General features: G+C 35.3%; 1 protein-coding gene across 4 annotated transcripts in view; it reads left to right on the top strand.

Moving 5' to 3' along the window:
* Positions 1–26,854, top strand: part of STK3 (serine/threonine kinase 3) — a 264,139-nt gene that overhangs the window by 71,394 nt on the left and 165,891 nt on the right. For 2 of the 4 annotated variants that reach the window (XM_023648755.2, XM_070222385.1), the window contains exons 5-6: positions 8,746–8,910; positions 9,444–9,611. In XM_023648755.2, the coding sequence (XP_023504523.1) occupies positions 8,746–8,910; positions 9,444–9,611 (333 nt within the window). The remainder of the gene's footprint in view (positions 1–8,745; positions 8,911–9,443; positions 9,612–26,854) is intronic. The other 2 variants (XM_070222387.1, XM_070222386.1) reach the window with 1 other exon arrangement.

The following is a 26,854-nucleotide window of genomic DNA, read 5'->3' as shown; positions in this document are numbered from 1 at the left end:
TGGGCCGCCTGCAGCGGAGCGTGCAAACCCAACCACTCGGCCACGGGGCCAGCCCCCGTTTTTTTTTTTTAAACTTGTATTATAGCTTAGAGATCTTCCCATACCAGTCTGTATAGGTCTGTGTGTATGTGACAGAATGTGTTTTTTCCATTACTTTGGATGAAATGAGTTCCAACTTTTCAGTTTGTGCCCTTATAATCAAAGCTGCAGGAAACTGTTGTATGTATGTATTGGCATACTTTTATTATGACCATTGGATACATCCTGATAAATGGAATTACTAGAATAGAGGGCGTGTTCAATTTTTTTAACTTTTTATTAAGATTATGATAGTTTACAACCTTGTGGAATTTCACTTGTACATTATTGTTTGTCAGTCGTGTTGTAGGTGCATCACTTCACCCTTTGTGCCCCCCACCCCACCCTTACCCCTGGTAACCACTAATCTGTTCTCTTTGTCTACATGTTTAACTTCCACATATGAGTGGAGTCATACAGAGATTTGTCTTTCTCTATCTGGCTTATTTCACTTAACATAATACCCTCAAGGTCCATCCATGTTGTTGTGAATGGGATGATTTTATCCTTTTTTATGGCTGAGTAGTATTCCATTGTATATATATACCACATGTTCTTTATCCAGTCATCAGTTGATGGGCACTTAGGTTGCTTCCATGTCTTGGCTATTGTAAATAATGCTGCAGTGAACATAGGGGAGCATTGGACTCTTGGAATTGCTGATTTCAAGTTCTTTGGATAGATACCCAGTAGTGGGATGGCTGGATCATAAGGTATTTCTATTTTTAATGTTTTGAGAAATCTCTGTACTGTTTTCCATAGTGGCTGCACCAGTTTGCATTCCCACCAGCAGTGTATGAGGGTTCCTTTTTCTCCACAACCTCTCCAACATTTGTCACTTTTTGTTTTGGATATTTTTGCCATTCTAACAGGTGTAAGGTGATATCTTAGTGTAGTTTTGATTTGGATTTCCCTGATGATCAGTGCTCATGAGCATCTTTTCATGTGCCTATTGGCCATCCATATATCTTCTTTGGAGAAATGTCTGTTCATGTCCCCTGCCCATTTTTTGATTGAGTTGTTTGATTTTTTGTTATTGAGTTGTGTGAGTTCTTTACATAGTATGGAGATTAACCCTTTGTTGGATATATGACTTGCAAATATTTTTTCTTAATTGGTGGGTGGTTTTTTTGTTTCAGTCCTGTTTTTGCTTGCCTTGAAGAAGCTCTTTAGTCTCATGAAGTCCCATTTGTTTATTCTTTCTATTGTTTCCCTCATCTGAGAAGACATGGTGTCGGAAAAGATCCTTTTGATACTGATGTCAAAGAGTGTGCTGCCTATATTTTCTTCTGGAAGCCTTATGGTTTCAGGTCTTACCTATAGGTCTTTGATCCATTTTGAGTTTATTTTTGTGAGTGGTGAAAAAGAATGGTCAATTTTCATTCTTTTGCATGTGGCTGTCCAGTTTTCCCAGCACCATTTGTTGAAGAGACTTTCTTTTCTCCATTGTATGCCCTCAGCTCCTTTGTCGAAGATTAGCTGTCCGTAGATGTGTGGTTTTATTTCTGGGCTTTCAATTCTGTTCCATTGATCTGTGCACCTGTTTTTGTACCAGTACCATGCTGTTTTGATTACTGTAGCTTTGTAGTATGTTTTGAAGGCAGGGATTGTGATGCCTCCAGCTGTGTTCTTTTTTCTCAGGATTGCTGTAGTGTTTCCAGGTCTTTTGTTGCCCCAGATGAAGTTTAGGATTCTTTGTTTTATTTCTGTGAAGAATGTCATTGGGATTCTGTTTGGGATTGCATTGAATCTGTAGATTGCTTTACGTAGTATGGACATTTTAACTATGTTTATTCTTCCAATCCATGTGCATGGAATGTCTTTCTATCTCTTTATGTCATCATCAATTTCTTTCAGTAAAGTCTTGTAGTTTTCATTGTATAAATCTTTCACTTCCTTGGTTAAATTCCAAGGTATTTTATTCTTTTTGTTGCAATTGTGAATGGTATTGTGTTCTTGAATTCTTTTTCTGTTAGTTCATTATTAGAGTATAGAAATGCTACTGATTTTTGTAAGTTGATTTTGTACTGTGCAACTTTGCTGCAGTTGTTGATTAGACATGTTCATTTTTAATAACAATTTTTTCTTGTCGAGAGGGTGCTACCTAAGCCATATGTGGTTTTTTAGTGCTGAGGCAATTTCAGTTTGAATTATGAAAGAAGTATGGCTTTTGCTTTCGGTACTTTCTTGCTTCACTGCATGCTCTGACTCTTCTTCATGTTTCCTAATTTTGTCTGATTTCACTTCAGATGTTCGTTATTAATTCCACCACAGAAATCTCCACTGGGACTCTAAGCAAGGTTATATACCCGTTAGCTACCACTACAGCTTCTGCTGCTGCTGCTGCTACTCCTACTACTATAAATGATGTTGTTATTATTTATATTCTCCACACTAGCTTTCCTACTTCTTCTCTCTGGCTGAGAATCTACTGTCAAATTTTCTTTCTGAAATTCAAATGTGATCATATCATATTTCCCCTTAAAAATTTGTAGTTATATAAAGCAGAGTTTGGCCCTAACCTGCCTTTGCATTTTGCACTATTTTCCCCTACACGTTACGTTCAAACATAAAGAACCATTCACTATTACTGGACTTCATGTATTTTGTCCCTTTACACATTCTTAGTATTTCCTTCCCTCTTTGTCAATATTTGTCACCTGACAAACTTTGTTCATTCTTCAAGAGTCAGCTCACAAGTCACCTCCTCTTTGGAGGCTTCCTTGAGTGGGAAGAATGGTGTAGTGAGATTGTCAAGGCTGGTAGGAATTGTATCATTCAAGGCCTTGATGGTTAAATTATATGATTTGGATTTTATTTTAAAGTTACTCTTTCTGATGTATAATCAGCTTTAGGAACCACTGTCCTGAAGTACTCCTGTAGTTAATCCTGTTGTTGCAGGCATCACTTAATATTGTAATTATTTGTTCCTGTGCCCTTCCCTTCCCACAGTGAGCACTGTGAAGGCAAGGGCAGTGGAACAGACTCAGTAAATTCTTGTTAGGGCCTAGCTTCCACGGTGTGTTTGGGTGTTAAATGAAATGATACCTGTAATGTGGCTGGTATAGTAAAAACTCAATCAATGTAAGCTGTTGTTGATGTTATTATCCTCACTGGGTGGGTAAATCCTGTCCAGGAAGACAGGATGATTTCTTGAAAGAGGTGAGATTTGATCCAGGCCTTAAAAGACTGTGTAAGGATTACATAGGTGAGTTTTGATCAAATGATTTTCAAGACTTTATGAAAAGTCACTGTGAAAGTTGAAACTTAATAAAGTGTCTGTAATTATCGGTCTGGGCACTTGAAAGGGGGAACCATGTCTTTTTTTGTTTCCTTAATAGGTAATAGGTGATAAATATAGAATTAATTCATTATTTTATATGCATAAACAATGTCAAAAGATAGAGTTTAGTTAAGATTGTCAAAGATTCATTTTTAGAAAATTAAAATTTCTTAATTTTGTATGAACTTACAAAACCTCACTTGAATTAGTTTATACTGACGTAAAAACATTAAGACAGTATGTGTATTTTGAAACAACTTGTGCATGTGCCCTTGAGAAGACTTGATGGGTACATTTTTATCAAAACCATATACATAGTGACATATTAAATGTATCATATTATTAGACTAATCATATGACTCTAGAAAGAAAAGTAACTAGGGGACTAAAGCCTGTCAAAACCATCTTTTTGTTTTTGTACGATGAGATTCTTTTTAAATTTTCCGGTGAATTCATACCAGTATTGGAACCAGATGTAGACTTCCGTCTTTTAATGTATTAGCTCAGCTATAAAAGTCTTATTTCCATCGCTGATTACTGAGCTCATTCATATTTATTATCTCTCTCCTACTCTCCTTTTTTTAAAAAATGTGATTTAAATGATTTTAAAATGACATTGCCCCATTTGTTAAGTGACAAAGTTAAATCTGTAATGTATTGAAGATAACCTAATTAAATCCACTAATGAAATACTCTGTTGATAAAATTTTTCATTGGAAAGAATTCTTGACAGATACCACTAAAAGAAGTGTCAGCTGTGGTTTGAGAATGGATCTAAGAGTTTTCCATCTTAAACTGAAATCTTATGTTATCTCCTCCTGTATAAAGCAGATCCTTTCTCCTGTTTTTTTTTTTTTTTTCCTCTCCCTGAGTGTTTTCACTATAAAACTCACCATTATAGAAATGAAAAAGATACTACCTTAAATTTTATATGGTAATGGAAGAAGTAGTTCTCTCTGTTGCCAAATAGAAATGTAGCTACTTTCGGCAACTGGCTGTGTTTATATGTAAATGAAATTTGTTAAAGCATTTAAAGGTTGTTTGAAAGCAAAACCCTAGTTAGGAAAATGACTGGCAACTAACTTCCTTCCTTCCTTTCCTCCTTCCTGCTTTCCTTCCTTCTTTTCTCTCTTCCTTCCTTCCTTTCCTCCTTCCTTCCTTCCTTTATAACAAAATAGTCAATATGTGTCTAAAGAACATGGTATAAACATCTAGATCAAGGCCTACTGTAAAGTGTCCATTAAATAAATGCGAGTTCCCATCCTCTTTTCTCATACTTCTCCCTTAGTGACACAAAATACTTGTAGAGTGGCTTAAATGTGGATGTAGATATTGCTCTTATCCAAAGTTTGCTACCATTGGTATGTAAACATTTATTCCTCCAAATTTGCTAAGATTTACCTGCATTTTGACACTTAAAAGGCTAAAGTCTGGACCATCACTTTTTACCATTTTTCTCATCTTAATGGGAGGAAAGAAAACAGACCTTGCTTGATTTCTGAGTGCCATAACTATTATATTTCTATTCTTCAGTTAATTATTTGGGTTACTCTACTGATAGTCTTTCTCTGGATGTCAGCTACTTTTCTTATTCGGAGCCTAATTTGAATGCTACTTCCTCTTGCCTTCCCTAGTTAATTGCTCTCCACTGTGGTTCCATTTCACTTTGAAAGTTTTTTATAATAGTTTATGAGTTTATAAATCTGTCTTTCATGCTAGATTGGAACCCCATGAGGTTAGGTTAAAGATTTTTTTAATTCAATGTAGATCAGGTGCTCAATAAATGTTTTTTCAGTGAATGAATGTTATCTAGGCTTTTTGGAAAATACTCCTGCATTTCTAGGTCACTTTTACACATGGTTTATACTCTTCATGTCTGCCACACATGCTGTTATCCTCAGCAACATTGTGATCCATATGGGATAATAAACTCCAGGCTCCTTATCCATGGCCTATAAAGCCTTACATGACCTGGCCCTTACTTGTCTAGATCTCATCTAGAACTAGACTCCTGCCTCACTGAATTTCAGCCTTCTTTCTTGAACTCAAATGTAGGAGGCTTTTTCTTGAATCAACAGTGTTTTTGTCTTTTATTTCATTTGTATGGAATGCTGTGTTCCCAATTAGCAAATCCCATCGTTGGATCCCTCCTGTCATTTAGACCTCAGCAAAAATGTCTCTCAGGCCCTCTTTGATGTCTGCTCTAAAGTTGCTTCTCAGTCATTCCCTGTCAATAGCCTCTGGTTTATTGTCCTCATAACAATTGTCATTGACATTGTCTTATGTTGCCCTGTTTTCTATCAGATTATCATCCAAATATCCCTTCCCCTGTGGATTATAACGTCCATGAGAGCAAGGACATTTGTTTTGTTCACTGCTGTATCCCCAGCAGCCAGTGTAATTCTTGGTATGTAGTTGGTGCTTGATAAATACTTATCGAATGAGTAAATGGCATTCTGGATCAGATATCTTGCACTAGAGTGGGTTTATCAAGTAAGATTCTTAGATTACCACTGAGGAGTGCAGGGTTGAGAGATGGTTTAGAGTAGTTTTCAGGTCTTCTAATCTGGAAAGGGTTAGGGGAAGTTGGTACTTCAGTTGGTTTCTTTTTTTGATGAAGAAAGCAAATTTATCCAAAACCAACACTTTATTCAAGATTACTACATACAAATAAGCATATACAGCACATTTATGACATTATATATTGATGTTATATGCAAATGTAAACCATCTTCCAGTTTGCTAAGAAATTGTAACATGGTTGGGGTTTTTTTTAATTGAGATGAAATTCGCATAACATGAAATTAACCATTTTAAAGTGAAAAATTCAGTGGCGTTAGTGCATTCACAATGTTATGTAATTACCACCTCTATCTAGTTCCAAAATATTTTCATCACCCTAAACCCATTAAGCCGTTGTTCTCCATTCCTGCTCTCCTTGCAACCCCTGGCAACCACCAGTCTGCTTCCTTTCTCTATAGGTTTACCGATTCTGAATATTTCACTTAAATCGAATCATACAATATGTGCCCTTTTATGTCTGGCTTATTTCACTTAGAATAATGTTTTTGAGGTCCATCCACATTGTAGTACGTGTCAGTAACTTTATTCCTTTTTATGGCTGAATAATATTCTACTGTGTGTATATATACTATAATTTGTTTATCCATTCATCCGCTGATGGATGTTTAGGTGGTTTCAACTTTTTGGCCCTTCTGAATAGTACTGCTTTGAACATTCGTGTATGTATATTTGTTTGAGTACCAGTTTATGGTTTTTCTTGAGAGATATATACATATATGGAATATATGGAATATATGTAATGGAATTGTTGCATCATAAGGTAATTTTGTAATTTATGTTTAACTTTTTAAAAAAAGCTTTTTGAAGAACTAAATATTGGTTTTCACAGCAGCTGCACCATTTTACATTACCACGAGAAATGCATGAGAGTTCCAATTTCTTCACATCCTTGCCAACAATGGTTGTTTTTTAATTTTTTGGTTATCACCATCCTAGCAGATGTGAAGTAATGCCTTATTGTGTTCTGATTTGCATTCCCTAATGACCAATGATGATGTTGCACATCTGTCTTTCCCTGTGTGCCTGTTTGTATGTTGTCTTTGGGGAAATGTCTGTTTAGGTTCTTTGCTCATGTTTAAATTTGATTGTTTGTCTTTTTGTTGTTGAATTGGAAGAGTTCTTTATATATTCTGGATACTAGACCCTTATCAGATAAATGATTTGCAGATATTTTCTCCCATTCTGTAGGTTGTCTTTTCACTTTCTTAATAATATCCTTTAATGCACAAAAGTTTTTAATTTTGATGAAGTTCAGTTTATCTATTTTTTTCTCTTGTTGCTTGTGCTTTTAATATTATATCTAATGATCCATTGGCAAACCCAGGGTCATGAAGATTTATCCTTATGTTTTCTTCTAACAGTTTTATGGTTTTAACTCATATTTGGGTTCTTGATCCATTTTGAGTAAATTTTTGTATCTGGTGTGAGGTAGAGGTCCAACTTCATCTTTTTGCATGTGAATTGAATATCCAGTTGTCTCCCTAGTTGTTTGTTTATGAGACATGAACTGCTATGGGATTGGTGGTGGTAGAAGCAAGCTTCTTCCAGTAGTTTTTCTACATTCTACCTAGTTTTATATTTTTAATTTCCGCAGTATTTTCCTGTCATTCTACTGTTGGGCAGTTGAACTCTTTTTTTCCTCTTTTTCTCTTATGTAGAGCATTGTCCTCTATCTGGTATAAATTGAGATTCTCCCCTTCCCTTGACTTATTTCTTTGGGCTATGTTTGCTGATTGTGCTTATAATGAGAAGTAGGTGTTGTTGTTTCTGAACTTTTGGTATCACTTGGATGTATTTTAAAACTAAGAGGATGTTTTCAATAAAAATAGGGGCTTTCATAGGTTGCACTTGAACAGGGTTTGTCAAGAGAGGCAGTATAACATAGTGGTTAAAAGCATAGATTATGATCAGACAGGACTCACATCTTGGTTCCATCTTACTTGTGTGTGACCAGAAGGAAGTTACAGGACCTCAATGCAATAACGTCCTCATTTGTCAAATGGTGATAATAATAGCATTCACCTTATAGGGTTGTTGTAGGATAAATGAGATAATGCACGTAAAACTCTTAGCACAATGCATGGTATAGTTAGCACTGGCTCTACTGCTACCACTACTAAAAATGTTTCTTTTTCCTCCCCTGTCTCCTTGGCCTTCTTTTCTCTTTCATCTCCCCTTTTCTTTTCCCTCACAGCCATTGTTTGTGTTTCCATTTTTCTAGTCTTTCTCTGACGTTTTCACTTTTGAGTTTTCTTTATAAGGGTTAGAAATCCAGGACTTGGATGGATTAGGAATGACTTTACTGGAAGCAGGAATAGTATTGGTGTAAACGTTTCATGCAGAGACTCTTGGCAAGCCGTTCTTCCTCCTTTCCTTTCCTTTATATAGAACTGTTGGTTCTCATTTTCATCAAGAATTGGAGGCATCACAGGGAAGAGTGTCTGAATTTACTTTTTCAGGACAGATAGCTGTGATTTTGCTATATCAGTGTTAGAAGATGTAGGAAATAGTGATTTCTCAGGATCATGTTGATTCTTGAGATATGTTGTGTGCTTTAGGAATCACATTGATAATTTTAAAGAAATGAGAGATTTAATGATGAACTTTTCTCTCATCAGTAAAGTATGTAATGCGTGACAAAGAATATTTGTGGGGGAAAAAGAGATTCTTGATTCTTCATGTTTTAGCCTTTTCTTAGAGGTATAATGATCATTAGAAAGAAATGCTTGTTACTAGTGCTCTCTTTTGAGAGTTTATATAACATGGTATTTCAATCTAGTTTTTAAAATATCTCTTTCCAGTTAACAGAAGATGAAATTGCTACTATTCTTAAATCTACTTTAAAAGGACTAGAATATTTACACTTTATGAGAAAAATACACAGAGATATAAAAGCTGGAAATATTCTCCTCAATACAGAAGGGCATGCAAAATTGGCAGATTTTGGAGTGGCTGGTCAGTTAACAGTAAGTGTAATGATTTTGGAAACACTTTTGGTTCATATGTTCAGGTTTGATTGTGACTAAACTTTGATAACATCTTTTTGGGGGTATGGAAAGAAATGCATAACTTCATTGTTCTTGGGAAGAAGGAGCTATAATTTGAGCATTATTTTTTAAATTAAAGTAATAATTATTTAGTAATAAGTATTATTTTTACTTTAAGAGACATTGAATGAGTGTGAAAATATATGTTGTCATTGAATTGCTTAAATGTTCAAAAAGGAAAGCTATATTGGTTCATTTCTGTAGCTTTTACTGTTATAATACTGTCTTTAATGAAGGTGGTAAGGATAGGTTACTTGTGGACTCTGGGTTATTTCAGAATTCAAAATTCCTAAATATGTCATGTCATAACTAGTTGAAGTTTTACAAAAATAGTTTCAGATATAATCTGTAGTATTTAAAGGTTTCACATACATAATTTAAAGACTGTCTTGGCAAATAGATTTCCTTAGTGTTTTTGTAGTAGTATTTAAATCTGTGTAATGTTTTTGCAGGATACTATGGCAAAACGCAATACTGTGATAGGAACTCCGTTTTGGATGGCTCCTGAGGTAATTCAAGAAATAGGCTATAACTGTGTGGCTGACATCTGGTCCCTTGGCATTACTTCTATAGAAATGGCTGAAGGAAAGCCTCCATATGCTGATATACATCCGATGAGGGTAAGAAAATGATGGTTTACTAAAAATGTCAATGTTAAAAGTGTTGCACTTTTGTAATGTCAGTGTAAGTAAATATAAAATAAGTAAATTAATTTGACAAAGGTTCTGTGCAAAAAATAGTAAAATTATCTGTCAAAAGTTAGTGACTGTTAATGTCTCTCCTCCCACATCCTTAATTGTGAGTAAATAAGTGAAGGCTATATTGTCTCTACAATCATTGTTTTTCTGCCCAAGAAATATACCTGTAAAGTTTTCCTGTACTCTTCAATGGAAGAAAGTTGATCAGTTTGCTGTATTCTTCAGCTCATTGTATTCTCAATGTGGCAGTGGAGGTTTTGGAAGGAATTGATTCTTACTTTTCTACCCACCCTGCAAATTCTGCCTTTCGATATTTTTTGTTTCTCCCCTTTTTCTTCTCTGATCTTTCTAATACTAAAAAATTCCTGATTTCTAATATTGCTATGTACCTGTAAGCAAATTAATCTTATTTCTTTACTTAGTGCTTAGTGAGAAAATAGAATTCCTTTTTTGAACATTCTTATATGCATCTGTGATCTCTTTTTCCAGGATAATTTTTGAGTTTGAAGTGTATGCCTTGCATAGTCAAGTCTAATTGCCTATGCTTTAGGGTTTGTGATGATAGTTTCTAGGTTTATTAGTATGCAAATCTCAATTCGTTAGAGATAAGTACATTTATCTTTGTAAGCTTATTGCCCCCTAGTGGCTGTAGTCATCTCAAGAAGAAAGGATAGGAATGAAGGGAAAGAGAGAGACAGAGAGAGAGAGGGAGAGAGTGTGTGTGTGTGTATGTAGAGAAGAGAAGATGTTGTCAGGAGGACTGGAGAATTAATGTGAAATTAATAGATGGTGAGGAAAAGGATGCAGTATTTTAGAATATCTGAAGAAGAATAAATTGGAATTATATCTGATACTACAATGCTGTTGTGGATTGAATTTCAATAATGTAGGTAATAGTATACTATACTGAAAATATTTAAAAATCTGCCTGCCACATTTAAAGAAAATTCTTTGAGTAAGACAATTGTATGCAATATGTATCATTTTTCTTGTGTGTATAAATTCCTTTTGCTAAATTGAAAAATAATAACATGCATTGTTTGAAAATAGCATGAGAAACAAGATTGGCATAAAATCAGTAACAAACTCTCATTTCTTCTCTGATTATTAGTTGTTTTTGGTACTTTTAGTTAGGATGTTTTTAGGGCGATCCTCAAACTAGATATATTAGAGTTTGAGTTAGTGCGATTAAATTATCCAAGGCAGCCTAGCTAAGTGCCAGAGCCCGGATTTAACTCAGGACTTAGATTATTACTGTTCTGCTTCCTCCTTGTATAAAGCTTATTTTTTCTAATTAAATAGTTTAACATATTAGGTTTGACCCTAAGGTTGTCTCTCTAGCAGATAACAAAGAATTGTAATATGTGGCCTCTGCCTTCTAGGATCTTAAAATATCATGACAGTTTGAATTAACACATATGAATTAGCAAAAATATACTTGTAAATAGTATTTATCTTTAAAATTCTATCTATCTTGCAGACTTTCTAGGATGCCTTGCTTACTTTTTTCTACCAGTCCAAATCCTACCCATTTCTGAAGTCCCAACACAGATTTTATTTTTATATAGAGCCCTCCTTGATAGCTACCACCTAAGTAGATTGTTCTTTTTCCTCACAATTTGTCTATAGACCGTTCTTGACTCCACAGTTCTTTGGACAGTTTATCAAGTGTTGGCTTGTGAATTTCCAAACACAATGTGGTTTTAAGTTGCTATGTAAATTATGTTATCATTATTTAACTTTTCTCATATTTGTGAACTACTTTTACAAATTTGAGTAAGAACTCCAAGTATTGGGAAACTGTCAAGATTATATGGCAGATACCACTTTTCCAAAATTTGAATCTTCATTTGAAAGCTCAGGTTTTATCAGTGGCAACAAATACTATAGTTCTCCTTAAAATGACAGATTCACTTGGTTCATTTTTGAGAAAATATATCTGTCGCATACCCAAGTCTGAATAGCTATACTTCTTCTGCCAGTTATTCTTTCAAGTACAAATGGTGTTCCTTGGAAAAAGAGTTGCAGCTTATTTAGCTTGCAATTCAATTACACGTGCTTTTCTTCAAGATATTTATTATTCTTCTGTATGCAGGGCAAGTGCTTTATGTGTGTTTCCCATTTTGTCACACAATATTAAAAAGATATGTAATCAAGGGTAAAAGTTTAATACAATTAATAATTTTCACTGCTTCATCAAGGTTTAGAATAGTTTGATGGGGAGTTGAGTGGGAGGATAAAAGAAAGAGCTGTCCATCAGAAAAAAGATTGTTGAGGGCCCAGCTAAAGTTGGAAAGTGAGAAATTGTAGTGTGTTCGATCCTAGTTTGTGGACTTTCCTCTAGCAATGCTTAGAAGTGGAGTGGAGTGCATTATGGTCTTGAACCCAGGTTTGGGTTTTAGTGAATGAGTATCTTGGAAGGATGAGGCTACAAGGAATTTAAGGGTGCTGTTGAGAGAGTAGTGCAGGTGGTTCCCAATGGGGTACAGCCTGGAAAGAGACGAGAGAGTATAAGGAAATGGAGAGATCAAGGAGCTAGACAGTGTTCTCCATTCTTGCTGCATAGCAGCCACCTGGGAAGCTTTGAAAAAATTCTAGTGATTGAGTCTATACCAAACCAATTAATCAGATCTCAGTCTTTTCATTGAGGTTAGAAAGCAGATAAAGTGGTAGTTAAGGTATGAAAAAGCTGGTATGATATGAAACTGAGTTTAGTGAGTAAAATATTGAAGCTTTCTTTTTCAGTTAAAAGTTTTTCTTTAACAACTTCGTGAAATAAATATTTTAATCTCCATTTTAATGGGCGGATTGGCTGAAATGGATATTTAAAGGATTATATTATTTGTTAAGATGACACAGTTTATAAGTGGTAGAACTGTGCTATAAACTCAAGCTAGTCCATGTTCTTGCCTAGACACCAAACAAATATCTTCTGTGTTTATATCTCAACTGTATGAAAATGGAAGAGTGGCTTGCAAAAATAAGAAATCTACAAATCATATAATCTCATCATTATTAATTTAAAATATGAACCTTCTAAGTTTTCCAGAGTGGCAGGATTTATGGACAGATTTAATTTTTTGTCTTTTGTTCTCCACTCATTTTTTTGGGTAGCAATATAGGCTAATGAAATAAGCAGTGGTCTACAAAGTTATCACAATACAATGAAGATGTAATTGGTGGAAAGACTCCTACAACAGATGGAAGCAAAGAATGCTAGTTATTTTAATATAAGTAAAGGATATTATACAACATACTGTGTATGGATGATTATCTAGAAAAGGAGATGAACTTAGAATGTGGTGGGCCAGCTTCCCTAGCCTCCATATCCTGGGGGATGCCCAGCCACTGTTGATACTATCTGATTAGAGTGAGTATTCTATTCAGTCTTTGTGAAAGTCCCTTTGTTAGTTCTCACAAGGGTGTAGCCCTTTCCACTATGCCTGCCCTCTAGATGCATATAATAGGAACCACCCCTGACCACCGATGCTGACTCCTAGACTCAGTGAACTGGGAGTTGGTTTCCTAGTCATTTTCTCAGACATTCCATCCTTTTAGTATGCCCAGGCTCCAGGGCTGCTTGAGACCCATTCTGGGTAGGTCAGCAAGAATTAGGGGCAAGAAGTGATGCATCAAGCTTGAATAATTTATAATGGAGTTGCTCCTGCCTAAATAGTCACAAATTAATATTGTTTTTCACTCATTAAGCTTTTTGTAGGACATATATTTTGAGAGAGGTGAAGAACTTAAAGATGGCACTAAATTAGAAAATGAAAGTGGTTAAGTTAAATTGGAACTTGACAGTTGATTGAGAATGGGTCTTTTGAAGGTGTTAAGGTCATTTGTTTTATGTGGTTTAGTTTGTTAGTTTATCAAAGCTACTTTGTTTAATCATTCCTGAGAGAGAATAAGAGGTATTTGGAATATAGATATTCAAGGAGGAATTTCCTAATAAAAAGAACTATTAAAAACACTAGATTTTTTTGATGGCAAGGGATAAACTCAATTTGTTAATTTTGATCGAACTATCTTTTTTCTTTTTTTAGAGTCACTTGTAGTGTATACAAAGCAAATCTTCACTGTGGTGGGTAGTAATAACTATCTGTCTAGTAAAGGGCAGCAATGAAGTACACATTAAAACATGTAAAGCTTTGTAAACAGGAGAGGGATGAAAATGTGTCACATCTAGCTATTAGATTAAAATTAATGAGTAATGGCAAAAAGAAGTAAATTTATATCCAGCTCTTAGATTAAAATTAATGTGTAATGGCAAAGCAAGTAAATCTGCTGAAAATGTTAGGGGCAACAAATTTTATCAAAACCCAGTTTATTTTAAAAAGTTAAATATGAAGCCACAAAATTAATTTTGGTCAGTTAAATAAAAGATTAATAAAATTTAATTTTGAATTCAGTTAACCACAAACTTCTGTGGGGATCAGTTTTCTATCTTTCTCAGCCCTTTAGGAAAATGTAATTTTCAAAAAATCAGGAAATGAGTGATTAGTATCATTTTTCTGAATATGTATCACTGTACTCCTCCACCAAACCCAAGCACTTTATTCCTGAGACATCGCTAAGACCCTACTGATTTTTTTGTTGTTGTTGAGGACGATTAGCCTTGAGCTAACATCTGCTGCCAATCCTCCTCTTTTTGCTGAGGAAGACTGGCCCTGAGCTAACATCCGTGCCCATCTTCCTCTACTTTATACGTCGTGGGATGCCTACCACAGCATGGCTTGCCAAGCGGTGCTGTGTCCACACCCGGGATCGAATTGCGAACCCCGGGCCACCAAAGCAGAACGTGCGCACTTAACTGCTGCGCCACTGGCTGGCCCCCATACTGATTCTTTTAAATACAGTTTTGCTTTTGTTTTGTTTTGTTTTACAAGCTTTTGTGTTTGGTTACCTGTTGCTAAGCATATTGAAAGAGGTAAGAAAAGAACTGTTTGAGTCAGACTAAGGACACAGGCAAAGTGACAGATGATTTCTTGACATCAACTGAAGGAAAAAAATCAAAATCAAACTAAGAATTTTGCTTCTACACAATATAATACTGAATGTTTATTACCTTTTAAAACTAAGATGTACAAATACATAGTATATTCTAGGAGGATTTATGTTAAGTGTGACTTGAGACAATTGGAGGCATTTAAGTGGCAATTTTCTGCAAATTGAATTTATATACAACTTGACAATCTTTGTTTGAGAGTAAAGGAGGCATTATTTTAGACTTATAAAAGGGTCTCTCTCTGTCTATATATGTTTATGTCCTAACATTACTTACTTATGAAGAAAGGAACCCTTTAGATATTTTCAACATGGAAAAGTTATTTTTGATGAATCGTGTTTTTGAAAATGATATCTTTCTTTCCTGAAGAACCTTTTCCTTAACCTGGCTATTTTTTCTAGCTAGCCTGTCCACCTCCCACTTTTTTTGAGAAACATACATTTTAATAAGTAAAATAAATGGTCCAGTATGTGCAAGGTGAAAACAGACATTAGGAGAGAAAAAAGTCACTCTTTATGGTGCATATTAAAAAATAAAACACACTCACAATAGCATCCCTCATTGCAAATCACGTGGCACTACTTTTTTCACAACTAAGTATACTCCTAATCCAACACAATTTCTTTAAAAAAAAAAAAAGATACAAAAAGGTAGTTATACCATGTCTAGTGAAAACTCAGTTAATTGTTTTCTTTTTTTTTTTTTTTTAATTTTTTTTTTTTTTTAAAGATTTTATTTTTTCCTTCTTCTCCCCAAAGCCCCCCAGTACATAGTTGTATATTTCTCGTTGTGGGTTCTTCTAGTTGTGGTATGTGGGACGCTGCCTCAGCGTGGCTTGATGAGCAGTGCCATGTCCGCGCCCAGGATTCGAACCAACGAAACACTGGGCCGCCTGCAGCGGAGCGCGCGAACTTAACCACTCGGCCACGGGGCCAGCCCCATCAGTTAATTGTTTTCTAATTAAAGTGAATCCATGACTCCATTCTTGCTCAATTAATAGTAAAATTAGGTTGAGAAATTGTGGAAGACTGGGGCTGGGGTTGGAGTGAGAGTTGAGTAATACCATTCCTAGACCCAGCACACCTACACCTCTTCCAGTCCCTACTGTATATGGTTCGGTAGACACCAGGGCCATCTTAGTGTGTGTGCATGGCACTGTCTCTTGGAAGATTTCTCATAATCATTTTACACAGTTGGCAGAGGACCAGTATTTTTGTTTCCTCTGGAAGTGGACGAAGGAATATGGTGTTAATTTACAGAATTAAAATTTCCTGATAGGAAGGTCCTGGATGAAGACCTCTGTCTTAAAGTTTGGGATAGTGGGGTGCAGCCTTTCCCTATGGTCTGACCTCTCAGTGCCCCAGTAGGGGCGCTGTGCTAGATCCCTGAGACACTGAGCCAGGAGCATGCAGCAGACCATGCTCCTGTTCTGCCCAGGATGGGGGACTTCAACACTTTGTCCTTGGACATCGTTTGGCCAGGAATTACAGCTTAGTGGCGAAGGCCAGTTCTCTCCGTTTTCTTTTGCTTTTCATAGTTAAATTTTGGCTTGAATGACATGTTCTCTTCTTAGGAGGTCTACTCTCACTTTTTATTTTGTCTTTTTACCTCCTATGATAGTTTCCTAGGGTTGTCGTAACAAATTACCACAAATTTGGTGGCTTGAAACAACAGAAATTTATTCTCTTACAATTCTGGAGGCCAGAAATCCAAAATCAAGGTTTGACGGCCTGCACTCCCTCCAGAGGCTCTAAGAAAATTTGTTTTTTGCCTCTTCCAGCTTTTGGTGGCTGCCGGCAATTCTTGGCACTCCTTGGATTATAGCTGCATCTCTCTAGTCTCTGCTTACGTACATCTTCACATTGCCTTCTTCTCTGTGAGTCTGTGTCTTTTCCCCTTGTGTTTGTCTCAAATATCTTTCTGCCTTTCTCTTAAAAGGACCCTTGTCATTGGATTTAGGGCCCATTCAGATAATCCAGGATGATCTCTTCCTTTCAGGATCCTTAACTTAATTGCGTCTGCAGAGATCCTTTATTTCCAAATATGGTCACTTTCAGAGGTTCCAGTAATTAGGATATGGACATATCTTTAAGGGGGTACCATCCAATCTACTGCACACTCTACAATATATTCTCCTCTTTCAAATTATATGTCGTTTAAGATTAATAATGACTAATTTCAGGACATATTGCCTTGTCTTTCTGTCCTTTTTTTTTATTGTGATAAAATGTACATAACATAAAATTTACTATTTTAATTATTTTTAAGTATACAATTCAGTGGCATTAAGTATATTCACGTTGTTGCAAAACTATCACACTGTCTGTTTATAGAAACTTATCTCAAACGGAAACTGTACCCATTAAACAGTAACTCTCTATTATTCCCTCCCCACAACACCTCATTACCACTGTTCTTCTTTCTGTCTCTATGAATTTGACTGTTTCAAGCCTCTCATGTAAGTGGCGTCATACAATATTTGTCCTTTTGTGTCTGACTTTTTTCAATTAACATAATGTTTTCAAAGTTCATCCATGCTGTAGCGTATATCAGAATTCATTCTTTTTTAAGGCTGAATAATATTCCATGATATGTATATACCATATTTTGTTTATCTATTCATCCATTCATGGACACTTCGTTGCTTCTACCTTTTGGCTATTGTGAATAATGCTGCTACGAACATGGGTGTACAATTATCTCTTTGAGACTCTACTTTCAGTTGTTATGGGTATATACCCAGCACTGAGATTGCTGGATCATATGGTAGTTTTATGTTTAATTTTTTGAGGAACCTCCATACTATTTTTCACAGTGCTGTACCATTTTACATTTCCACCAGCAATGCACAAGAGTTCCAGTTTCTCCACATTCTTGCCAACACTTATTTTCTGTTGTTTTGATAATAGCCATCCTAATGGGTGTAAAGTGGTATCTCATTGTGGTTTTGATTTGCATTTCCCTAATAACTAGTGATGTTGAGCATCTTTTCATATACTTGTTTGCCCATTTGTGTATCTTCTTTGGAGAAGTGTCTATTTTTATTGGGTTGTTTGTTTTGTTGTTGTTGAGTTTCTGGTCTCATTTTTATTGACTTTTCTCAAGTATCAATCTACCTTTCTCTATTTACTGGCTCTATTTGTGCATGTATACTCTATGATGTCCACACATTGACACAGATGCCTAATGATGCATTTCTCAGAATGTCTCCCCGTAAAGTGATGCATGACTGTATAATACTTTGCTGTATGCAGTAGGTGTGTTCTGAAGAAGTTGTGTAAATACTTAATAGTTGTAAATCAGTATTTTAAATAATTTGGATTTTTTTAAAAAATAATTTTTAATGATTCCTTTAGTAATGAGAATAACACTCTTAAATCTGCCATCTAATTGTGTATATTTTTATGGTGGGACACACCCATTTTAGTAGTAATACAAAATTTAATCATTAATATTAAAATAGTTTTTATTTAGAATTAATGTTAAAATGGAGGAAATGCATATTCTGTTGTGGAGGCAAGAAAGTAGACCTTTGGACCAATTGGAGAGTATGTTTGCTGCTCTACGTTGGTTATTTTGTGTCAGAGAAATGAAATGCCGTCTAAGTATGGATGTTTGAATTTTGAAGATAAGTATCCTGGAATTTTCCTCCTGTATTCTTTTATTTCAGTTCCCCCTTCCTTTATTCCTTTCTACAAATATTTAGTACACATTTATTGCACGGCAGTTGGACTTTGAGGATGTAGTGCTAAGCAGAGCAGACGTGTTTCCTGTTCTCTTGGAACTTCCAGTCCAGCAATAATTAGCACTCTACTACTAAAGTTACATTGCTTTTCTTGTGTGTATGTGTGTTTGTTTAGGGGGCATAGATATATTCAGTTATTTAGAATATCAGACCATACATACACTGTAACAGCTTTTATTCAATTATATGTGTATGTATATTATCAATTACATAGATCATATGGCTGTAGATCAGAGTTTTATCATTTTGTCATTACATACATCACTTGTTTTTCTCCTGTGCACTTATTCTCATCTTCCTTTTTCCTCTGTTCTTCCCACTGTTGGCTTTCCTTCCTTTGGCTGTCCTCTGTCCCCTGACAGCGTGTGTACACGAATACTCACACAGTACCCTTCCCACCTGTGCTTTTCTTTCTTTTCATATTGCTTGTCTTCCTCCTTATCTTATGTTTTTCTGCTTGATTATTTTAAGTGATACCTTGATTCTGTTAACCATACTTTCAGATCAGAAATAGCCAAGGATCCAGAGGAGTGGGGCAAATTAGATTATTGGAGAATTTCAGTACTACTTCTAGGACATATGGTTTTTTGCTCTGTTTGAAAGTTAACATTCTTCTGCCCTGTGGTCCTAATACATGTGGGAGTACCAGGCATTCCAGCCCCTAAACTGGGGATTAAGGTTTATTACAGTGAATTTGAGCATATTTCTGTCTGGTTGGAGATATTATTCTTGAAGCAATGAACAAGCAAGGAGAACAGAATAAACAGACTTCAGCTTCTCTTGGTTGAGCCTGCTGGAGTCATCCCTAAGAGTTTCCCAGGGAAGACAAATTCCTACTGTTAATTGATGGTCAAACCTTGCGGTTGGTGTTGGCAAATACTGTGTAAACATGATTAGTTTGGTAACTATTGAGGAGCAATCATCATTTTCCTACTAATATGCAAATTATGTGAATATGAATGGTAGTTTTGGAGATGTATTTCCATTAAACATTGCTTAGAGAAAGAATTATTGGGAAAGAATTACACTAGACTCTGTCTTTTTAAGCTTTTAATGTGATATACTGACAGAGGCAATATTTCTCTGCATTTGTATGGGAGCATTTACAGGAGACAGTTTAAGATGATTTATTAATGATTGAAAGATGGCATTTACATTTCAGACTTTTTTGACTGTGATCCACAGTATGAAATATATTTCACAGTGTGATCCATTATCTGCATGTGTGTGTGCATATTCATGCACTCACACACACAACTGAAACAAAATATACATAAAGCAGTACTTACCTATGCATGTGCATAGTGTGGATCACTATTTGTGATCCACTCTGATTTCTGTCTATCCCTGTCTTCTCTTCTCTTTTTCCATTCTATTTCATTAACAAAAAAGTAGGTGGTTCAAATCCATTAAATTGATTTCATGACCTGGTATTGGTTTGTAGCTTGTATTTGTAGAGCAAGAATCACTGTACTAGGTTTTGGAAATCTGAATTCTTCCAAAGCCATAATGCTTTCATTGTTGCCACATAGTAGTGGTGTGACCTGGTGTTTGAGACTTGTGAGTCCTCAATCAGTTTTGTGATCTATGAATTAGTTGTAATGGACAACTACAACTGAACTCTGTGTCCAATTCATGGAATTGTTGTGAAGATCAGGTAAGATAATGTAAATGAGCAATACATGTAAAATATTAAATACTATAGAATTATTAGGTAGCATTATTAAGTTACTTTTCAAGTCTTGTGTTGAGATTATAAATGAGTGCAAGTTCTTGCAAAGGGTACTTATTTACTAATATTTACCATTGTCACTTAAGGAGCGTTTGGCTATGGAAAGGATCAGGCAGTTGCTTTATCATCACTTGACTTTGTTTTAGGGTATCCAGTAGGGTTGGAGTTATTGGGACCTTACAAAGTACCCAAAGAGTTTATTGCCAGCTGGAAGCTTTTAAGCCCTTGCCTATGGTTGCTGAGATGACTTCTACAGCCTCTACTGGAAATGATATGGAAATAGTGAGCCCATGAGCACAGAGATACAGGTGACTCTCTCTTTTCTAACTTCAGGACAGACTGTGGTATACATATGTTTTCCACTTTCTTTTCACTACATACTCAGCTCAGTGATGGAAACTGATTCACAAGAGAGTAGGATGAGCTTTTCCTGGGGCAGAGAATTCAGAGTGAGTAAACCCCCTGAAATTGCACTCAAATATTGGTGTTTGTGCAGATGTGCATTTTTCTGTTGAGAGAGTTCATAATTTCCGTCAAATGAAAATGAAAGCTCTCTGGGACTGGCCCCATGCTGAGTGGTTAAATTCGCCCGCTCCACTTCGGTGGCCCAGGATTTTGCTTGTTTGGATCCTGGGTGCGGACATGGCACTGCTCATCACGTCATGCTGAGGCAGTGTCCCACATAGCAAAACCAGAGACACTCACAGCTAGAGTATACAACTATGTACTTCAGGGCTTTGGGGAGAAGAAGAAGAAAAAAAAAATATTGTCAACAGATGTTAGCTCAGGTGCCAATCTTTAAAAAAAAAAGAAATAAGAGCTCTTTGAAGCAAGGGTTTCTTGATACAAAAGATTGAGGACTGTGGCTTTCAATAATAATATCAGTGACCCTCAAGAGAGTTTTATGTTACGTTATATATATTTAGGATATGGTTTCGTTTACTATTTGCTTCATCACAGCACATCACTGTTCTGTGTTTTAATCTGAAACTGATAAACATGTATGCATATGGCATCTATGATCCCCCCGCCAGCTCCCCACTGCCCAATACTGTTTTACTTCTGGAAAGGTTAGTTTTAGGTATGTCTAGTTACTATCTGAAGGTCCGTATTCTACTAATTAAAGTAACCTTTCTCTGACTTCTCATATCACCTTTTCTATGACTTTCTGATGGCCCTTTTTAACATACTATGTATTATCATAGTTATTATGTAGTTGTCTTATTTCCCCTACAACATCTAAGTTTTAAATGCAAGCGTGTTTCATCTTAGTGTCTCTAATTGAACCTAGCAGAGTGACTTAATACATAAGAGTATCCAATAAATATTTTTGTTGAATGTGTGTTCAATTCCCTTTCCTATCTCAAAGGTACTTCTTTGGTGTTAATATTGAAATCCGGCAAGCTCAGATTCTTCTTTCTTACAATAATAAATGTTGCGCTTAGGATAAGAGTCAGTGTAATAAACTAAAAAATGAAAGTAAGTGAATGCTAATAAAATGCAACTTGAAAGGCATATCATCCCTTATAGCTTGACTTTCAGACTTTTACAAAGAGCAGTTTATTTATTTAAAATTTAAATTTTAAATTGATATAATTCATATAATTTTTTTTGGTACTTTAAATCCTGTTCCCTTCTTGAAGGAGATCAGAAAGAGTAGTTGAGCTCCCTTAGTGTTGGCCTGTGGACAGTAGCTTTGGTTTGCTAATGGGAATATAATTGTTAAGTTTTGTTGAAGACTCATGTCTTAAAAGCAATTATATAGACTTACCATATTGATCTAGTAAGTTTTGTTTTGCTTTTAGATCAGTCATAGAAACTGTTGAGGCTAGAGGCCTATGCTAACATTTATTTTAGAAGACATAAGTATCTTGGTGTGTGCATTGGGGGAGGTTGGGAGGTATCTGAGATCAGGTGTTGACTTTGTACTTTCAAGTGTGTAACACTTAAAAATTCATAGTAGTTTTGGAAAATTTGCTATCTACAGCAAATTTGACTTTTGAAATTATGGCTAGACAGAAATATTTTAAAAAATGAAGATAGTTAAGATATACTTAAAAAAATTTGTATTTTAGTTAAATTCCTGCAGAGTAGGATTCTTCAGCTGCCTTAGAGGACTCTATTAATTACAGATCAATGATTTGATTATGTTAACTTAGTTTTCAATATGACTTTTATATAAATAGAATCATCTTTGTTACATCTGGGATCATTTAAATAGCATAATTACATGTAGTTGTGCTGCATAATGAAAGGTAAGGGATAAATTATCAGGTGACTTTATAAGCATTACAGTAAGTGATTTATAAATTGAAGGTCACTATTTTAATTGGAAGGTTTGTGAATCTCTTAAATTCTGTAATCAAATGAACGATATCAAAGGAAGAAGTAATTTAACATAACAATTGTGGCTTACTCTGAACATATGTTCCTGTTAATAAGTTGCATTATGGTCTTTAAGGACTTGTGTGTAGTTAGTACATTTTGGTTCATTTGATACCTACAGTTTTTCTTAATTTTTATTAGTGAGTTGTTACAGTGGTTAACAAGAAATACACAGATTTAAGTTGCAATAGTTTTCCCAGGGTTATATGATCTAACTTCACAAGCTTCTTGGACATATGTAGATGCTTTTCTATTTTGCTTTAGTTATGACATACAATTGATATAGGCAAGCATGAAAGCTTGGGCAAATTTTCATTGCTTTTTCTGGATCTTGCTCAGGTTCTGTGGTATTTATGTAAAGCACAATTTTGTTACTTGGGAATGCATGTTGAAATTATCATGTGCACTATTTTGCTGTAGGCCCATTGGCACTACCACAAAGGTAATACACTGCCAGTAGGCCATTTCCTTGTCGGCTGCATTTACAATTTAATAGAAATATTACATGACTTTTTAAACAAGTGTTTTGGCAGGGAGGAAATGGCAGATTCCATACAAACAAGCATAGCTTCCTTTCCTTAACCACACTCCAGCTACTCAAGAAATTGTGCTTGGTTTCAAATTGGGATTTTGGGAGTAGAATGGGAAGCCAGGTTGAAACAGGAATGACATTGATATTAGCTATAAAATAGTTATGTATTTTTAACTGCTGGATTTTATTACTGTATCATTTCAGTGAGTGACAACCAGTGTATTTCTGAATTAGAGCTGAAGGTATTTTTGTGCAGTTCATCTGGCTGAGAATATCTGATTTTGATTGGTTGAAAAGGTCAGGACCACCAGATAGGCTCTAGGATGTTAGTATTGCTCTTTATAGTTTTGTTTTGTAGTTTTGGCTTTGCTGTGTAAATTGGTCCTTCGTGACAATTGCCAGTCACTACTTCTTTTATATCAACTATGATTGTATTGAGAAGATGAGTCACCTTGGGGATTAGAGAATATGGAAAGCAAATTTGGTAGGCTTGTTAGCACTGACATAAGCCATAGTGTATTCCCAGCATATCTTTTAGTTAGTTAATTTTAGTTCTCTGTTGTGTATTTCAAACTTGAAAGGTCACACTTATACTTTTTTTACTTGGATGTTATTCCATTGTATTCGACTCATATTTTGTTTATTTTTTTGCATCTTAAATCATTTGTAGTTTTGGATAAAATGCTGACCTTTTTGATTTTAAAGTATTTTACACTTTTGGAAACTGTCTATAGCAAAAAAAAAAAAAAAAAATTGTTCTTTACTTTTCAGCCTTTATTGTGGCCACATTCTGTTTTCTAGTGTAGATCCCAGCTTGTTCTTCTGTAGGGAAAGAGAACAGTTTATAGTTAGGCCTTTCCCCTTTTCTTTACTTATTGCTTCTGACTTCTTAGCCAACTTACCTGGCAGCTGTAGTGAGTTATGCTGCTGTGGTGTGGTAGAGACTGGCATTGGGTGTGTTCTTATAGCCATCACAGCATTGGCTTTTGTTATTTTCCATGTTTCAAATGGACATATGGACATCATATGTTCCACAGAGTACTGTACAAAGCCAATTTGAACTGTTTCCATTTGCCTCAAGTCCAATCATGATATTTATTTTTCCATGGCACTTACCCAGATTATCCATACCTCCTGCTTAGCTTGTGTCACTGCCACCATGGACTGTATTTTTTCTGATTGCTTCCATTTTTTCACAGTATCTAATTGCCTATTCCTCCTTAGCTTGCTTTGTACAGCATTGATTGATGTTTATAAAAATATCTCAAGATCTTTTAGATAACAGATACTCAGGTGCATAGTAGTATGGTATTCAGCTGTTTTTTGTTTATACATAAGGAAAGTTTTATATCCAACCTCATAGAATGGAATTGAATATTCTAGTGGAAAATATAGAAGAGTAACAGTATGGTTTTAGACACTATTGCTTACTTTTTAGTATCAACAATAACGGCAATGTGATCTCTCAGAGTCCCTTTGATATATCAAGTCAGGTCGTAATTTTATTTCTATAATTTGAAGAGAAGATTCTAGACGTTCTCTTTTAAGCTTGAGAAAATATGGCTACGTTATTGTTTACCATAGCTGTACTTTGGCTCTCTAGCCCTCTGTAAAGTCATATTAGTTATCGATTTTCAGAATATGAATAAATGAGTTGCCGTCAGGTCATGACATTTGATGAGCCAACGATTACTGTGACTGGGAAGCTTTGGCTTTACACAGAAATGCATTTGTTCATTCATTCAGCAGATACTAACTGAGCACCTACTACGTGCTATTGACTGTTCTAAGTACTGAGGATGGAGCAGTAAAAAATAAGATGAAAATTTTTCTTTATTGAGCTTATGTTCTAATGAGGAAGAGAGATAATAAAGAAGAGAAATAAATACAACATCTAGTATGTTAGATAGTGATAAGTCCTGCAGTAGAAAAATTAAGCAAGGAATTGAGATAGGAGATCTCAAGGTTACGGTGGAATGGTTGATGTATTATGTTGGATTGCCGGTGAAGGCCTCACTGAGAAGATGACACTTCCATAAACATTGAAGGAAATGAGGATATCTGGGTGCAGGATATACCAAGTAGAGGTAACTAACTCCAAGTTCAATGATTCTAAAGTGAGAATGTGCCTGGCAACTCCTGGTACAAATCATGGAGACTTGAAGATTACAGTAAATACTTCAACTTTTATTCTGAATGAGATGAGAAGTCACTGAGGATTTCTGAGTAGAGGAGTGATGTGAGAATAGCCTGAAGAGTTGTAAGGGTGGAATCACATAAACTAGTTTAGGAGACTTGTATAAACCAAGCAAGGGATGATGGTGAATTGGATGAGGATGGTAGAAGCAGTGAAGCTAGTGAGAAGTAGTTGGTTTCGGGTATATTTTGAAAGTGAATTAACAGGATTTGTTGATGAATTAGGTACATGGAGAACATTGACAATGCTAAAAAGCCACTCTGCACAGCTTTGGAAGATGGTCCTTTTCCACTCTGTCAAAATATAGGACAGAAAACTGAATGGAATGTAGAGTTTGTTCTTCCAGGAAGCCCAACTATAGAAAAGAAGGAAGCTGTAAAGAAAGAAAGCAAAGTACAAAGAAGAGGGGGCCAGGCTGGTGCTGCAGCAGTTAAATTCACACATTCTCCTTCTCAGTGGCCCAGGGTTCGCCGGTTTGGATCCTGGTTGCAGATATGGTACCGCTTGGTAAACGCCATGCTGTGGTAGGCCTCCCATGTATAAAGTAGAGGAAGATGGGCATGGATGTTAGCTCAGGGCCAGCCTTCCTCAGAAAAAAAAGGAGGAGTGACAGTAGTTAGCTCAGGGCTAATCTTCCTAAAAAAAAAAAACAAGTATAAAAAAGAAAATAAAAATCAATTGCACTTGTCCTACCTAGAGATTTATAGTTAACATTTTGATATATGGTATTCCTATTTGCTTTGCATATGTATCATGCCCATGAGAATGTACTGTTTTTATACCAAAATTGGAATCATGAGATTATATTGTTTTGTAATTTTCATTTTTCATTTAGCTCTATTATCTTGGTAACTTCCCCATATCCTTAAGTTTTTTGAGCCTTAAAATGTTTAAAAAATATTTAAATAAAATAATTTCATGTACATTCTGCTTTTATGATGAAGCTTTAAAATGAATAGTTTCTTTTTTTTAATGCAAATGGGAACAACTTAGGTAAAGAAACCATAACCAGTCAGCAATCCTAAAGTGTGTAAAAATGTCCTTGGTTTTGATATTTCATATTAATAAATTATTATCCATTAATTGTCATAAATTATACTTTTAAAGAATGTAAGTATTCTGAGAACTTTTAAATTAAGATGTAACATATCAATTCTCTGTGGATTTCGTTTTTTATTTCTATGTAGAATTTTTTAAACTCTCCTTTAGAGGAAATTACTTTGGAGCCTTAAGAAACTGATGTTTACATTGCAATTTCTACATCCTATCTTTTACTTTGTATCAGTAAGCAGTCTTAACCAGCTGAATGATTTCATCAAGCCTAAATAATTAACCATATCAGAAAACATGCAATTAATAATGAACAGATTGTTACATACTTCCTTCTAGCAGTACAACCATTTAAAAAAGAAAACATTCTAAACGTTTTTTTCATTTAAAATGTATTTTACTGCCAAAAAATACAAATGTGGTTTTCTTAACCTTGAACACTGATATATGCATGTGCAATAGAGAAGCATTCCTCTTATTGCCAGCTAATTAGTTATTGGGGTAAGTGGAATTGTT

This window comes from Equus caballus, chromosome 9 (genome assembly GCF_041296265.1).
Source record: "Equus caballus isolate H_3958 breed thoroughbred chromosome 9, TB-T2T, whole genome shotgun sequence".
NCBI lineage: Eukaryota > Metazoa > Chordata > Mammalia > Perissodactyla > Equidae > Equus > Equus caballus.
The sequence above is the reverse complement of the archived record's forward strand: the minus strand, read 5'-3'. Positions and strand labels throughout refer to the sequence as shown.